The sequence below is a fragment of the Nerophis ophidion genome, linkage group LG22, assembly GCF_033978795.1.
Source record: "Nerophis ophidion isolate RoL-2023_Sa linkage group LG22, RoL_Noph_v1.0, whole genome shotgun sequence".
Lineage (NCBI taxonomy): Eukaryota > Metazoa > Chordata > Actinopteri > Syngnathiformes > Syngnathidae > Nerophis > Nerophis ophidion.
Window position 1 is genome coordinate 15,551,678 of NC_084632.1, and position 17,051 is coordinate 15,568,728.

Genomic DNA, 17,051 nt, shown 5'->3' on the forward strand with positions numbered 1-17,051 from the left:
ATGATTGGTTATGGTTTAGAGTCATACCCAATAATTGCGACAACAACTTTTAACTGTCTACTGAGTTTCGTTTTTTAATGATTTCCGCTGGTGGTGTGCCTCCGGATTTTTTCAAAGCAAAAAATGTGCCTCAGCTCAAAAAAGGTTGAAAAACACTGGTGTATGGTATAGTAAGACATGACATGACATGGTATGGTAAGACATGATATGGTCTGATACAACAGGGCATGGCATTACATTATATGACATGGTATGGCATTTTAATGTATAACATGGTATGGTATGCAATCACATGATATGACGTTTTAAGGTATGACATGATATGGTACGGTACGGTTTGGTATGGTATGGTATGGTAGGGCATGGTGTGGTTTAATATGTAATGTTATGGTGTGGTATGGCATGGTATAACATGGAATAGCATGACATGGTATGGTAAGGTAAGGGGTGGTATGGTAGAGTAGGACATGGCATGATTCAACATGGTATGATATGACATGGTTTGACATGTATGGTATGGTATGGTATGTTATGGTATGAAATGACATGGTCTGGTATGGTATGACATGGTACGGTATGACATGGTACGGTATGGTATGATATGATATATGTTACGACATGGTATGGTATAACATGATATGTTACGACATTGTATGGTATAATATGGACTGTTATGGAATGGTATGACATTGTATGGTATGGTATAGTGTAATATGGAATGGTATGACATTGTATGACACTGTATGGTATTGTATAGCATGTTAAGTATAACAAGGTATGGTATACAATAACGAAATGACATCACATGATTACATTTGTATGTACATTACATTTACCTACAATAAAAAAAGGAAATTAAATATGTTATAATATGGATTAAAAAATGAAATAAACGGTAAAAAAATAATAGTAAATAAAACAAGAATAGACTAATTTAATTGTAAATAAAAATAAAATATGCTTGACTAAGTAATAGATTAAGGATACATGAATGAAAGTAGAAAAAAAATAACAGAAAGGTACAATTCATAGGTAAATACTGCATACAGATTAATTACATTGTTTCTTAAATGAAATGATGAAAGATTGCATTTGAAGATAATATTACTTATCTCTTTTAATGTATTATTTGAACTAACCATGCATGTCCAATGCACGGCTTGCGCTTACAGATCCTAAGATTTCCAGATAGTCGTAAATCGTAGTAGCAGCTCCTTGACGGCCTATTAGGATCCCTCAGTGACCCTAACGCTAATTAACAGCTGCAGGATGTCACCATAAACCTTTAGCATGGACTCACATGTAGACTACTCTAATTAGGAGATTAGCACAAATCGATACTCACCTCAGATTAATAGTGCGAGCAGCTACAGCAACCTTAAACCAATTAAGACATCTAACAGTGGAACACTGCTTTTCTATTTTTAATCTAATAACCCCATAATCTGCATATTTGACATGTCACTCACTGAAACAATAAAATAATGCAATTAGTCAACCGAGGGTTAGGAAGTTACCACGACTTTATAAAAGTTTAAAAAGTACCAATGATTGTCACACACACATTAGGTATGGTGAAATTATTCTCTGCATTTGACCCATCACCCTTGATCACCCCCTGGGAGGTGAGGGGAGCAGTGAGCAGCAGCAGTGCCCACGCCTAGGGATCATTTTTGGTGATTTAACCCCCAATTTCAACCCTTGATGCTGAGTGCCAAGTAGGGAGGTAATGTCTCCCATTTTTATAGTCTTTGGTAGATCTCACTCCTCTCTGAGCTGCTACCTTACCGTGGTAGAGGAGTTTGCGTGTCCCAATGATCCTAGGAGCTATGTTGTCTGGGGGTTTTCATGCCCCCTGGTAGGGTCTCCCAAGACAAACAGGTCCTAGGTGAGTGATCAGACAAAGAGCAGCTCAAAGACTTCTATGGAATTACAACGAAATGAACCCAGATTTCCCTCGCCCGGACGTGGGTCACCGGGGCCCCGCTCTGGAGCCAGGCCCGGAGTTGGGGCACGATTGCGAGCGTCTGGTGGTCGGGCCTGTTCCCATGGGGCCCGGCCGGGCACAGCCCGAAGAGGCAACGTGGGTCATCCCTCCAATGGGCTCACCACTCATAGGAGGGGCCATAGAGGTCGGGTGCATTGTGAGCTGGGCGGCAGCCGAAGGCAGGGCACTTGGCGGTCCGATCCTCGGCTACAGAAGCTAGCTCTTGGGACGTGGAACGTCACCTCACTGGGGGGGAAGGAGCCTGAGCTAGTGCGCGAGGTAGAGAAGTTCCGGCTGGATATAGTCGGACTCACCTCGACGCACAGCAAGGGCTCTGGAACCACTTCTCTCGAGAGGGACTGGACCCTCTTCCACTCTGGCGTTGCCGGCAGTGAGAGGCGACGGGCTGGGGTGGCAATTCTGGTTGCCCCCCGGCTCAAAGCCTGTACGTTTGAGTTCAACCCAGTGGACGAGAGGGTAGCTTCCCTTCGCCTTCGGGTGGGGGGACGGGTCCTGACTGTTGTTTGTGCTTACGCACCAAACAGCAGTTCAGAATACCCACCCTTTTTGGGTACACTCGAGGGAGTACTGGAAAGTGCTCCTCCGGGTGATTCCCTTGTCCTACTGGGAGACTTCAACGCTCATGTTGGCAACGACAGTGAAACCTGGAGAGGCATGATTGGGAAGAATGGTCGCCCGGATCTAAACCCGAGTGGTGTTTTGTTATTGGACTTTTGTGCTCGTCACAGTTTGTCGATAACAAACACCATGTTCAAACATAAGGGTGTCCATATGTGCACTTGGCACCAGGACACCCTAGGCCGCAGTTCCATGATCGACTTTGTAGTTGTGTCATCGGATTTGCGGCCTTATGTTTTGGACACTCGGGTGAAGAGAGGGGCGGAGCTTTCTACCGATCACCACCTGGTGGTGAGTTGGCTGCGATGGTGGGGGAGGATGCCGGACAGACCTGGCAGGCCCAAGCGCATTGTGAGGGTCTGCTGGGAACGTCTGGCAGAGTCTCCTGTCAGAGAGAGTTTCAATTCACACCTCCGGGAGAACTTTGAACATGTCACGAGGGAGGTGCGGGACATTGAGTCCGAGTGGACCATGTTCCGAACCTCTATTGTCGAGGCGGCTGATTGGAGCTGTGGCCGCAAGGTTGTTGGTGCCTGTCGTGGCGGTAATCCCAGAACCCGTTGGTGGACACCAGCAGTGAGGGATGCCGTCAAGCTGAAGAAGGAGTCCTATCGGGTTCTTTTGGCTCATAGGACTCCGGAGGCAGTGGACGGGTACCGACGGGCCAAGCGGTGTGCAGCTTTAGCGGTCGCGGAGGCAAAAACTCGGACATGGGAAGAGTTCGGGGAAGCCATGGAAAACGACTTCCGGACGGCTTCGAAGCGATTCTGGACCACCATACGGCGCCTCAGGAAGGGGAAGCAGTGCACTATCAACACCGTGTATGGTGCGGATGGTGTTCTGCTGACTTCGACTGCGGATGTTGTGGATCGGTGGAGGGAATACTTCGAAGACCTCCTCAATCCCACCAACACGTCTTTCTTTGAGGAAGCGGTGCCTGGGGAATCTGTAGTGGACTCTCCTATTTCTGGGGCTGAGGTCGCTGAGGTAGTTAAAAAGCTCCTCGGCGGCAAGGCCCCGGGGGTGGATGAGATCCGCCCGGAGTTCCTTAAGGCTCTGGATGCTGTGGGGCTGTCTTGGTTGACAAGACTCTGCAGCATCGCGTGGACATCGGGGGCGGTACCTCTGGATTGGCAGACCGGGGTGGTGGTCCCTCTCTTTAAGAAGGGGGACCGGAGGGTGTGTTCCAACTATCGTGGGATCACACTCCTCAGCCTTCCCGGTAAGGTTTATTCAGGTGTACTGGAGAGGAGGCTTCGCCGGATAGTCGAACCTCGGATTCAGGAGGAACAGTGTGGTTTTCGTCCTGGTCGTGGAACTGTGGACCAGCTCTTTACTCTCTGCAGGGTTCTTGAGGGTGCATGGGAGTTTGCCCAACCAGTCTACATGTGCTTTGTGGACTTGGAGAAGGCATTCGACCGTGTCCCTCGGGAAGTCCTGTGGGGAGTGCTCAGAGAGTATGGGGTATCGGAATGTCTTATTGTGGCGGTCCGTTCCCTGTACGATCAGTGTCAGAGCTTGGTCCGCATTGCTGGCAGTAAGTCGGACACGTTTCCAGTGAGGGTTGGACTCCGCCAAGGCTGTCCTTTGTCACCGATTCTGTTCATAACTTTTATGGACAGAATTTCTAGGCGCAGTCAAGGCGTTGAGGGGTTCCGGTTTGGTGGCCACGGGATTAGGTCTCTGCTTTTTGCAGATGATGTAGTCCTGATGGCTTCATCTGGCCGGGATCTTCAGCTCTCACTGGATCGGTTCGCAGCCGAGTGTGAAGCGACCGGAATGAGAATCAGCACCTCCAAGTCCGAGTCCATGGTTCTCGCCCGGAAAAGGGTGGAGTGCCATATCCGGGTTGGGGAGGAGACCCTGCCCCAAGTGGAGGAGTTCAAGTACCTAGGAGTCTTGTTCACGAGTGGGGGAAGAGTGGATCGTGAGATCGACAGGCGGATCGGTGCGGCGTCTTCAGTAATGCGGACGTTGTATCGATCCGTTGTGGTGAAGAAGGAGCTGAGCAGGAAGGCAAAGCTCTCAATTTACCGGTCGATCTACGTTCCCATCCTCACCTATGGTCATGAGCTTTGGGTCATGACCGAAAGGATAAGATCACGGGTACAAGCGGCCGAAATGAGTTTCCTCCGCCGGGTGGCGGGGCTCTCCCTTAGAGATAGGGTGAGAAGCTCTGCCATCCGGGAGGAGCTCAACGTAAAGCCGCTGCTCCTTCACATCGAGAGGAGCCAGATGAGGTGGTTCGGGCATCTGGTCAGGATGCCACCCGAACGCCTCCCTAGGGAGGTGTTTAGGGCACGTCCAGCTGGTAGGAGGCCACGGGGAAGACCCAGGACACGTTGGAAAGACTATGTCTCCCGGCTGGCCTGGGAACGCCTCGGGATCCCCCGGGAAGAGCTAGACGAAGTGGCTGGAGATAGGGAAGTCTGGGCTTCCCTGCTTAGGCTGCTGCCCCCGCGACCCGACCTCGGATAAGCGGAATATGATGGATGGATGGATGGTAGATCTCAGGGCAGACACTAACACCAAGGCCACTGAGTATGTTATGGAGAATGTTCTCTGGGCAACTGGACTTTTCAGTTTGTTTTAGAAGACGTTCCACCTCTCATCCGAGCAGGCTTCATCAGTTCACGCTCATAGATTTAGGTTGGTCAGATCGAGTCTAATCTTGTAGATTCAGATTGGTCAGATCTAGTCTAATCTAGTTGATCTAGATTGGTCAGATCTTGTCTAGTCTGATGGTACCAACGCCAAAGACAATACAAAGTATCAAAATGTGTGTGAATCATTTAGCGAAGGCTCTTTTCTCTTCCTGCAGGAATGACTTTTGCGCGGAAGAACCCTGACTTAAATCATTTGTGTGTCAACCTACACAAAAATGATTTAAAACATATAGAAATAAAACCCATGGACTTGGCAGTGGCATTAAAAAAATTACCTGGCATATACACCACATCAAAAATGTACTTTCTTTTTTAATAATATTTTTCCCCCACTTTTTTTAAGATACAAATGCCATTCTAGTATTTTATTCAACTAGCTGTGTTAAAATGTGTATTCAACACTGTTATGCACTATTTTTATTTTGTTTTGTGTCCGTAAAACGTTTTGGTCACATGGGGTTGTTTTTAAATGTGCTACTCTATATGAATTAAGAAACGGAACTTAAACTACAGATGTTCTACGTTTTGCAAATTGTGGTCGTCATATTTCCTCCAAACGTTTCTGATTTCTAACATATGGCTCAAGGAAGTATCCTTAAAATTTTGGTGAGGATCTAGATAGATAATCTGACCCCATTTATTATATATATATATAAACACATATATATATACATATATAAACACATATATATATACACATATATATACACATATATACATACGTATATATGTATACATATATATACACACACATATATACACAGGTGTATATATATAAAAATATATACATACATACATACATACATACATACAGACACTTATATATGTATAGGTGTGGATTTCTAACACACGGCTCAAGGGAGTATCTTTAATATTGTGGTGAGGATCTAAATAGATAATCTGACCCCATTTATTATACATATATATATACATACATACACATATATACACAGGTGTATACATATTAAAATATATACATACATACATACAGACACATATATGTATAGGTGTGTATATACAGTATATATATATAAGTATATATATATATATATATGTATATATATATACCGTATATGACTATTTACATTGTAGATTGTCGCTGAAGACATCAAAACTATGAACACATGTGGAGTTATGTATTTAACAAAAAAACGCAAAACAAAACACATGTCTTATATTCTAGTTTCTTCAAAACCACCACCCTTTGCTCTGATTACTGCTTTGCACATTCTCTCGATGAGCTTTAAGAGATAGTCACCTGAAAGGGTTTTCACTTCACAGGTGTCGTAGTTTTGATGCCTTCAGTGACAATCCACAATGTAAATAGTCATTAAAATAAAGAAAATGCATTGAGATGAGAAGGTATTTCCAAACTTTTGGGCCCTGTACTGTGTAAATATATTATATATATATATATATATATATATATATATACACACACACACACACACACACACATCATTTATACATATTATTACATTTGCTGGTCCAGCACTTGCTCGCATGATCAGATACTCACTCCAACACGGTGAAAAGCATCAAGGTCACCACCAGAGCGCACAGAGATGCTCCAGAGCCGATGAACGTCAGCTTGGTCAAAACAAGTTCTTCCTCGGGACTCCACTTGGACACACACGAGGACAGAGGAGAATATTGTTACAACAGGAGAATAATCAGACATAAGTTGAATGCATTGCTTTTGGGAGAGCTGCCCTTCTAAAGACGACCACACTGAACCAAAACTTTTACTGATTTTCAAAGACAAAAAGTGCAAAAGCATGTTTAAACACAGGTGGAACACCAGGAGTGACACCTATTGGTTTATAGATGTTACTGCAATTCAAATGCACTGCACTTACTATCACAGAATGCTGATATTTAAACTGTTCGATTACCTTTGGCTTTAAGTAATTCATCAATACTGCAAAGTTTGTGGTGTGGTTGCAGAGACAGGATGTGACACCAGAACCGGCAAAGATAACACTGCAACCGTCACTGGACCAACCACTGGTGTGACTGTTCCTGTGTCCACAAAAACATCACACAATTAGTGATGAGTCTGCTATAGCAATGACACAATCATTGTTCATGTGGCTCAAACTTACATGAGGCTGAAATTCCAGAAAGCGCACACCGGGGTAAATCTCCGTGCGTACTCCATCTAAGCAATAAATACAGTTTTTATCTGTGTCACCGGCACTGCAGGAGGAATGTATTGCATACGATGTCATGTAAACTAGTTTTGCTATTTAATGACAAGCCTATTGTGATCGTACTCAAATGGTATGCAGAGCGGGAAATGGGGACAATATTGCTGCTGCAGCCGACAGCTCAAGGCAAGCTGCTGGATGGGGAAATATAGAAAGATGCCACATACATAGTCCCTGTGCCTCTCATTGTCTACTTCAGGCATGCCCAAAGGGCAGCCTGGATATAATTTTGAACATAGTAAAAAAAAAAAAAAAACATAAAACGTAGAATAAAAGAGCAAACAGGTGTAATGCAACTAGAAAACGTTGCCATATTCACTTTAATAACATTGTTTTTTTCACTTTAACACTGTCATTGCTCAAAAAATAATAATTGATTCAAATCAATGTTGTTATGAATGAATGACCTATTCAAGGATATAATAGCTTCACATGAAATATTTCGCCTTGAAATATTTTGGGGGGAAGATATTGCATATTTTTGTGTGCTTGCTATATAAATTAAACAAGGTTTTCCTTGACAAACATAAGAAAATATTTTTTTAAATAGTAAAAACTTACAATCTTTGAATAGATTGAAAGTTTATCTAGCGCAGTGATTCTCAAACTGTGGTATGTGGGCTCCATCTAGTGATTTCAAACTGTGTGTAATGTTATAGTGGCCAAAATATTAAATATACTTAAATGGTAAATGGGTTATGCTTGTATAGTGATTTTCTACTTTCAAGGAACTTAAAGCGCTTTGACACTATTTCCACATTCACCCATTCACACACACATTCACACACTGATGGCCGGAGCTGCCATGCGAGGCCCTAACCACGATCCATCAGGATCAAGGGCGAAGGACACAACAGACATGACGAGGTTGGTAGAAGCTGGGGATCGAACCAGGAACCCTCAGGTTGCCAGCACGGCCACTCTCCCAACGGCGCCACACCGTCCCAAATGTCAAATGGCCCACTACTCGACTGCATTTTGATGTTGATCATTATGGTGGTACCTGGAAGGCCAAGTGTTTTTTGAGGTGGTACTTGTTGAAGAAAGTTTAAAAACAACCTAGAAAAAGTAAAAATAATATATTTTGATGTATGACTTATTTTTAACACTTTAGCCCTTTTGGAAACCCAAGACCTTTAGTCAGATTTTTTCTTTAACTGTAATTGCTCAAAAGACAATAATGAACCAAAAGCTTTGTTGTTATTAATTATTTGTATCCAATTTAATGCTCCAATTACTGTACTTCACATCAAATATTTCGCTTTGAGTATTTTTGGTGGGAAATATAAAACTTCAAGTTAAAGTTAAAGTCCCAACAATAGTCACACACACACTAGTTGTGGTGAAATTATCCTCTGCATTTGACCCATCCCCATTAACACCCTCTGGGAGGTGAGAGGAGAAGTGAGCAGCAGCGGTGGTCGCACTCGTGAATCATTTTGGTGATTCAACCCCTAATTCCAACCCTTGATGCTGAGTGCCAAGCAGGGAAACAATGGGTCCCATTTTTATAGTCTTTGGTATGACTCGGCCGGGGTTTGAACTCATGACCTTCCAGTCTCAGGGCGGACACTCCAACCACAAGGCCACAGAGCAGAAATATTGCATATTTTGTGTTTTTGTCACAAAAAACAGGGGTTTCTTTGACAAAAAAGGGCATAAAATGTAATAAATATTTAAAATGTAAGTCAACAGATCTGTAGTTGATCTATAGGTAGTTGACAGAATAATTGTATATAAGTTATCACACAACTTGTTTTCCCATGAGTACAGATTGCCCTGCGAGAAGACAAAAGCTGTCTTTGATATTATCAAGCAAAAGGCCTACCGCTTGTAAACCACCACTGTGTGCGATGGTATGCAACGTGGAGGTGTTGGTGTCTTTGATATATTATACAGCCACAGGAAAGACCCGAAATCTACAAGCAGAGAGGGGGCAAACCTGAAATCGCTCCAAGCACCTTTTTGTTTGAACTGTTTACGACCCAATGCAGTAGCTGTTCATGGCCCCTCCCTTTAGAAGCAGCTGCAGCTATGTAATCAGAAAATGCCCAAATAAATGAGGAGGCGCGTTGAACCCTTTCCTCACAGCGTGGGGCGACATTGTACGAGGGAGCAAGTGCACACGCTCTCCTCATGAGCTAAATTGAATCCTGTCTCTATTTGATTCCTTGCTTCTTGTCTTTGTTTAATAGATAGTTCAGTGTTTGAACCTGGCAGTAGTTAGGAGTTGAAAACAAAAAAATATTTATTTAGGACTTCTTTTTAACACCTTAATGACCCACTTGGGTCCCAGGGACTTTAAACAGTCACCAAAATTGAGGGAGGCCCTAAGTTTTAAGACAGTGGTTCTCAAACGTCTCCCACTAAGTACCACCTCAGAGAACACTTGGCTGTCCAAGTACCGCCATAAGGACCAACATTAAAATACAGTAGCAGAGTAGGCCTGAATATTAATTAAAAACAAGGCACGGGTTCTATCTAACAAGTGGGACGGCGTGGCGCGGTTGGTAGAGTGGCCGGGCCAGCAACCTGAGGGTTCCTGGTTCAATCCCCAGTTTCTACCACCCTAGTCACGTCTGTTGTGTCCTTGAGCAAGACACTTCACCCTTGCTCCTGATGGGTCTGCTTTGCACGGCAGCTCCCACCATCAGTGTGTGAATGTGTGTGTGAATGGCTGAATGTGGAAATAGTGTCAAAGCGCTTTGAGTACCTTGAAGGTAGAAAAGCGCTATACAAGTACAACCCATTTACCATTTAAGTGTATTTTCTATTATTGGCCACTGCAACATTACACACGGTTTGAACAGTAACACTGTGTTTGAATATTTAATGAACTGTTTATTTAGATGTGGAATTGACCAAGTACCAAAGTTGGTTTTCACTATTTTAAATATAAAAATGCTTTTATTTTTCAATGGACAAAGTTTGGACACCCTTGGTCTAGTTCATACATACTATATTATCTACTATTTTAGTACAGTGGATCTTCGATTTATAAATAAATAAATGATAAATGGGTTGTACTTGTATAGCACTTTTCTACCTTCAAGGTACTCAAAGCGCTTTGACACTACTTCCACATTTACCCATTCACACACACATTCACACACTGATGGAGGGAGCTGCCATGCAAGGCGCCAACCAGCACCCATCAGGAGCAAGGGTGAAGTGTCTTGCTCAGGACACAACGGACGTGACGAGGTTGGTACTAGGTGGGAATTGAACCAGGGACCCTCGGGTTGCGCACGGCCACTCTGCCACTGCGCCACGCCGTCCCTTATGAACATTATTAGTTCTTAACAGGATTTGTAAATTGAAATGTTTGCTCAGTCAAGCAAATTTCTCTGTTAGAAACAATGTAAATAAGAATAATGGGTTCCTGCCTGGACGGAAGTCCATTTTTTCCTGCAGGCGGAACACACAACGTAGGAATGTTCGTACACAGAGACATGGTTCTAAAAGTTCGCAAATTGAGGGGTATGTAAACCGAGGTACCACTGTATATGTGATGTATATTATTATAAGGAAAACACAGTACCACGTGTGTTAAGCCCAGCTTGTACTTGACAGCAACAGGGATGGTTTGGGCCTTGGTCGCATCGCGGACGGTGGCGGATATGACGGCGGAAGCCAAACGACCGCGGAGGGTTCTGGAAAAAGAAGACAACCGGTGTTAATGTCTGTTTTGCAGCACACAGGCACGTTTGACATCTTTGTAAGTTTGTATGACGAGAAACCCAATGAATAAATCACATTTGCATATTCAACCCGTTACGTTGTTACCATGAATTGATTAACGTGTACCCCGACTTAAACAAGTTGAAAAACTTATTCGGGTGTTACCATTTAGTGGTCAATTGTACGGAATATGTACTGAACTGTGCAATCTACTAATAAAATTATCAATCAATCAATCAATGGGGACTCTCGTTTTTTCGGGTAAAATCCCGGGACATTTGTGCTCTATTTTCGTAAATAATTTACTCAAAATGGAATTACTTTTCCTAAGTGAGATTTCGTTCATTTTTTGTCTCTTTCATAGGCCAAGGAAAGGGTAAATTGCATTTACATGATATATTTTGGTACATTAGTAGGTGTGCGATCAATGATATGCCTCAATTACTTTGACTAAGCATTCTAACGTCCTTTTATCATGGTTCTCAAATTGGGGTACGCGTGTCAAAGTTTGTGGTTGACAAACCCCAAGATGCAGAGAAGGAGGCAGGCATGGAGTGAGAAAAAATTATTTAATTTAAAACACTAAGACAAAAAACTAACAAAGGGTACAAACAAAAAGCGCGCACGTGGGCGGATAACAAACAAAAAGGCCTAGCGTGAAAGCTAGCAGGTATCTAGCAAGAAACAAAAGTTGTACTGTTAATATAAAAAAAACTTGGAACCAGGGAACAAAAGACACTAAGCTACAAACCACTATCGAATATAGCTTACCGCAACGCTGCATACGACACGACAGGTAGCAACGACACAAGAACGACATCTGCATGACAATAATCCCGCCCTGACTGGAAGACAAAAGCAGGTACAAATAGGAGCGAGGTGATTGACACCAGGTGTGGCCAGGTGCCAATCAACTGCAGCTGAGGTAAAACAGCGCTCAGGGAGAAAGACAGGAAACTAACAAAATAAGAGCGCTGACAGGAACTAAAGACAGGAAATACAAAACACACTCAGAGGAAAAACTAAAACACAAACAAACTGTCAGTGGCAAGCCTGACAACGCGTACCCCTGGGGGTACTTGAAGGTTCGCCAAGGGGTAGGTGAGATTTTTCAAAAATATTCTAAAAATAGCAACAATTCAAAAATCCTTTATAAATATTTTTATTGGATAATATTTCAACAAAATATGAATGTAAGTTCATAAACTGTGAAAAGAAATGTTAAGGAAATAGATTTTTTGTGGACATGTTCCATAAATATTGATGTTAAAGATTTATTTTTTTGTGAAGAAATGTTTAGAATTAAGTTGATGAATCCAGATGGATCTCTATTACAATCCCCAAAGAGAGCACTTTAAGTTGATAATTACTTCTATGTGTAGAAATCTGTATTTATAATTGAATCACTTGTTTATTTTTCAACAAGTTTTTAGTTATTTTTATATCTTTTTTTCCAAATAGTTCAAGACAAATGAGCAATATTTTGCACTGTTATACAATTTAATAAATCAGAAACTGATGACATAGTGCTGTATTTTACTTTTTTATCTCTTTTTTCAACCAAAAATGTTTTGCTCTGATTAGGGGGTTGAGAACCACTGATATTGAACAATGATTCTCAAACTGTGGTACGTCTACTATTAGCGGTACATGGGCTCCATCAAGTGGTGCACCAAAGACTCACTTGATTAAAGTATTGTGTTTTTTTAGGGTTTTTTTCAAATGCAGTGTTACTTTTCAAACCGTGTATAATGTTACAGTGGCCAAAGATATTCAATATTTATATTTTGTATTCAAAAAACTAATGAATGACAATAAAGTCGCACTTTGGGATTTCTTTTTTTTTAAAGGAAATTTCAACTATGCAAATAAATTGCTGCGATTAATCATGATTAATATAAATTAGTCAAAATAAAGGAATGAGATTAATCTAATAAAAACAATTCTTTTTAAAAATTTTCCTCATAGATTTTATTACTATAAAAGATCATCGAGGAAATAACTACACTTAAAAACAAACCAAAAATAGATTTTACGGTAAAAAAAAACTGGCAGATCAGTTGCCAAAATTTTACTGAAAACTGTTTTACTGGGTTTTTTTTTTTTTACATTGAATTGCTGTAAATAGAACAACGGTACAATTTTTTTTATGGTAAAATTCTGTCAACGCAACTCCTACAATCTTTGTTTCTATAGTGAATTGATTCTCAAACTGTGCTACATGTACCACTAGTGATATGTGGGCTCCGTCTCCTGGTACGCTAAATAATCATTTGATTAAAGTACAGTGTTTTATTTTCCAATATTTAACCACAGTGTTACTGTTCAAACAGTGTGTAATGTTACAGTGGCCAAAGATATTCAATATTTATATTTTATATTCAAAAAGGATAAGAATGACAATAAAATCACACTTTGGGATTTTTTTTTTTTTAAGGAAATTTCAATTATGCAAATAATTTACTGCGATTAATCATGATTAATAAAATTAGTCAACATTAAGGAGTGTGATTAATTTAATAAAAAAATGAATCGTGAGACAGCACTAATTATTTATTTTTTTCCTCATAGATTTAATTACTATAAAAGATCATCGAGGAAATAACTACACTTAAAAACAAACAGATTTTACGGTTAAAAAAAAAAAACTGGCAGCTCAGTTGCCCAAATTTTACTGAAAACTGTTTTACAGGTTTTTTTTTTACATTTAATTGCTGTAAATAGAACAACGGTACTACTTTTTTTTTATGATAGAATTCTGTCAAAGCAACTCCTACAATCTTTGTTTCTATAGTAAATTGATTCTTAAACTGTGCTACGTGTACCACTAGTGGTATGCGGGCTCCATCTAGTGGTACGCTAAATAATCACTTGATTAAAGTACAGTATTTTATTTTCCAATATTAAAACAGTGTTACTGTTCAAACTGTGTGTAATGTTACATTGGCTAAAGATATTAAATATTTATATTTTATATTCAAAAAACTAATAAATGGCAATAAAATCGCACATTGGGATTTTTTTTTAAAGGAAATTTCAATTATGCAAATAATTTACTGCGATTAATCATGATTAATAAACATTTGGAAAAATTAAGAAAGTGTGTGTAATCTAATAAAAATTTTAATCCTGAGACAGGGCTAATTATTTTATTTTTTTCCTAATAGATTTTATTACTATAATAGATCATTGAGGAAATAACTACACTTAAAAACAAAATTGATTTTACGGTAAAAAAAAAAAAAACTGGCAGCTCAGTTCCCAAAATTTTACTGTAAACTGTTTTACTTGGGGTTTTTACATTGAATTGCTGTAAATAGAACAACGGTACTACTTTTTTTTTACGGTAAAATTCTGTCAACGCAACTTCTACAATCTTTGTTTCTATAGTGAATTGATTCTCAAACTGTGCTACATGTACCACTAGTGGTATGCGGGCTCCGTCTACTGGTACGCTAAATAATCACTTGATTAAATTACAGTGTTTTATTTTCCTATATTCAAACCCAGTGGTACTGTTCAAACTGTGTGTAATGTTACAGTGGCCAAAAATATGAAATATACTCGTTAAATTGGCCGAAATGGCCTTTTATTAATATCTCAATATTTTTAGGGGATGTCACGATAGACGATATACAGTATATCTCGATATTTTGCCTTAGCCTTGAATGAACACTTGATGCATATAATAACAGCAGTATGATGATTTTATGTGTTTAGATTAAAACATTCTTGTTCATACTGCATTAATATATGCTCATTTTAAACTTTCCTGCAGAGAGGGAAATCACAACTGAGTCTGATTGATTGATTGATTGATTGATTGATTGATTGAAACTTTTATTAGTAGATTGCACAGTTCAGTACATATCCCGTACAATTGACAGCTAAATGGTAACACCCGAATAAGTTTTTCAACTTGTTTAAGTCGGGGTCCACGTTAATCAATTCATGGTAAGTCAATTTACTAAAACTGTATTTATTAAACAGTTATTAAGCAGTGGCACAAACATTCATGTAATTTCCAAAACAGAAAGTGCAAGATTGTCAGAGTCATTTTAAAACAAGCTATTAGTGCACTTTTGAGCATGTCACTAAGATGACATATCAAAACAACACTAAATTAAAGTGTACTTTTTGTACAGAACGCCACTACAATAGTTAAAAACAAAAAAAGTGTATGATGTCACACAAGATATTTAAATAACTGTCAAATAAAAACTGGCTGCATAATAGCTGATCAAATACTGTATATTTTTCACTATGTGGTAGGTTCCTGCAGACGTTATCTCCTAATGTTGTTGACTAATTTTTTCATACGGTGTTGATGTGGAAATGGTTGCTTGGGCATTTTGTGGGTGTGGCACCGCCCGAGATGTTGACATGCGGAGTTTCAAGAACTCCTCATTCTCTAGCAGAGGACTTTTCAAATGATGCTACATTAGCAGTGCTGCTACTTTTTGTAGCAACGCTTTGCCTCATACTTACGGTTGTCTGTTCAACATCTTCCCGCTTGAAGCCAAACCACCGTTAGACGATGGACCCTGTGCTCTTTTTCTTGGGAATTAATTCTTCCTCCACTTGTTACCATATTCGCACCTTCTTTCTCTCGTATTACCACTCGCACCGCACCGTTAGTACCAGAGCTAATGTTACCCGTGTCGCTATCGCTCTGTTCCGCGAGGGCGCGTCATGTGCAAGTCATGTTGCATACGCGACACTATGTGACGTATGTCAGAAGGTGCGCTCGCTTTATGTCTCTGTGGGAAGGAGAGACAAGAAAGAGTGATAAAAGCCTGAAATATAATGCCCGCAGCTAAAAGCATCTGCATGAGAACGTATACTCGAGTATCACAATATAGTATTTTTCTATATCGCACAGAGACTAACCGGCGATATATCGAGTATATTCGATATATCGTCCAGCCCTACTTTAAATAAAACCTCTACCTTGTTTTTAATGAACACTTGGGCCTACTACGCTACTGTCTTTTAATGTTGGTCATTATGTTGGAGAGCCAAGTTTTTTCTGAGGTGGTGCTTGGTGGAAAAAAGTATAGAAGCTGGTATAGAAGCAATAGATTTCAAACCTTTGTACTTTCTCTTGTTTACTCAGAGATGGCTCTGGTGGAGCAGATAAAATCTCAGTCATGTGGCTGTAGTGAGTGTGAATAAACATCACATCCTTATGTCCTGGGGGGAAAAAACAAAAAAAGACAAGGTTTCCAAATGACTCTTCCGGATTATTCATGTTAAAATTCTGTCGCTGCAAATTTTTCCTACCCAGTTTCTGAATCCTCTGCAGCTCCGAGTCCGGGATAAGTAACTCATCCCGATCATTTCCTCTGGCGCCCATGTCAGACGGTTTAAATGATTGACAGCAGCTTTCTTCCGACAGCCTGTGGCTCCTGATGAACACATCTGGCCATTCAGACGTCAGACGCCCAGCAGCAAAAGAAAACGCAGTAAAATAACTACATCCAGAGTGAAAGCCAATTATTTCAATCTCACCACGCACGTACGTTATTTATTCATCATACTTTCAATAAACCTAAACCCTATGATTGTTTGTTCTGTTGTACTTTGTATTATCTGACCCATATTAGTTTGTTTCATACCGATATTCTTGGTGGAAAGTGAGAATCCTCTTCCCTCAGAGGACAACATGTCTGCCAGAGTCTCAGTGAGCTTGTCAATGCTGTTGATAACAGTGAACGGTCCCACGCTGATCTGTTGAAGAAATTCAAATGGACATGTGAGGGCACAGTTTTGTCATCGTTCCAAGCTGCCATAACCATTAGAGCAGGGGTCCCAAAAACTTCCTGACTCGGGGGCCGCATTGGGTTAACATACTGTATGTATATATAC

General features: G+C 40.7%; 1 protein-coding gene across 1 annotated transcript in view; it reads right to left on the reverse strand.

The window, feature by feature from the left end:
• Positions 1-17,051, reverse strand: part of LOC133540590 (adhesion G-protein coupled receptor D2) — a 313,842-nt gene that overhangs the window by 243,657 nt on the left and 53,134 nt on the right. Inside the window, exons 9-15 of the mRNA XM_061883319.1 lie at positions 16,802-16,913; positions 16,467-16,604; positions 16,274-16,376; positions 11,044-11,155; positions 7,398-7,453; positions 7,188-7,314; positions 6,812-6,915 (exon numbers count right to left, since the gene is read on the reverse strand). Coding sequence (XP_061739303.1) covers positions 6,812-6,915; positions 7,188-7,314; positions 7,398-7,453; positions 11,044-11,155; positions 16,274-16,376; positions 16,467-16,604; positions 16,802-16,913 — 752 coding nt within the window. The remainder of the gene's footprint in view (positions 1-6,811; positions 6,916-7,187; positions 7,315-7,397; positions 7,454-11,043; positions 11,156-16,273; positions 16,377-16,466; positions 16,605-16,801; positions 16,914-17,051) is intronic.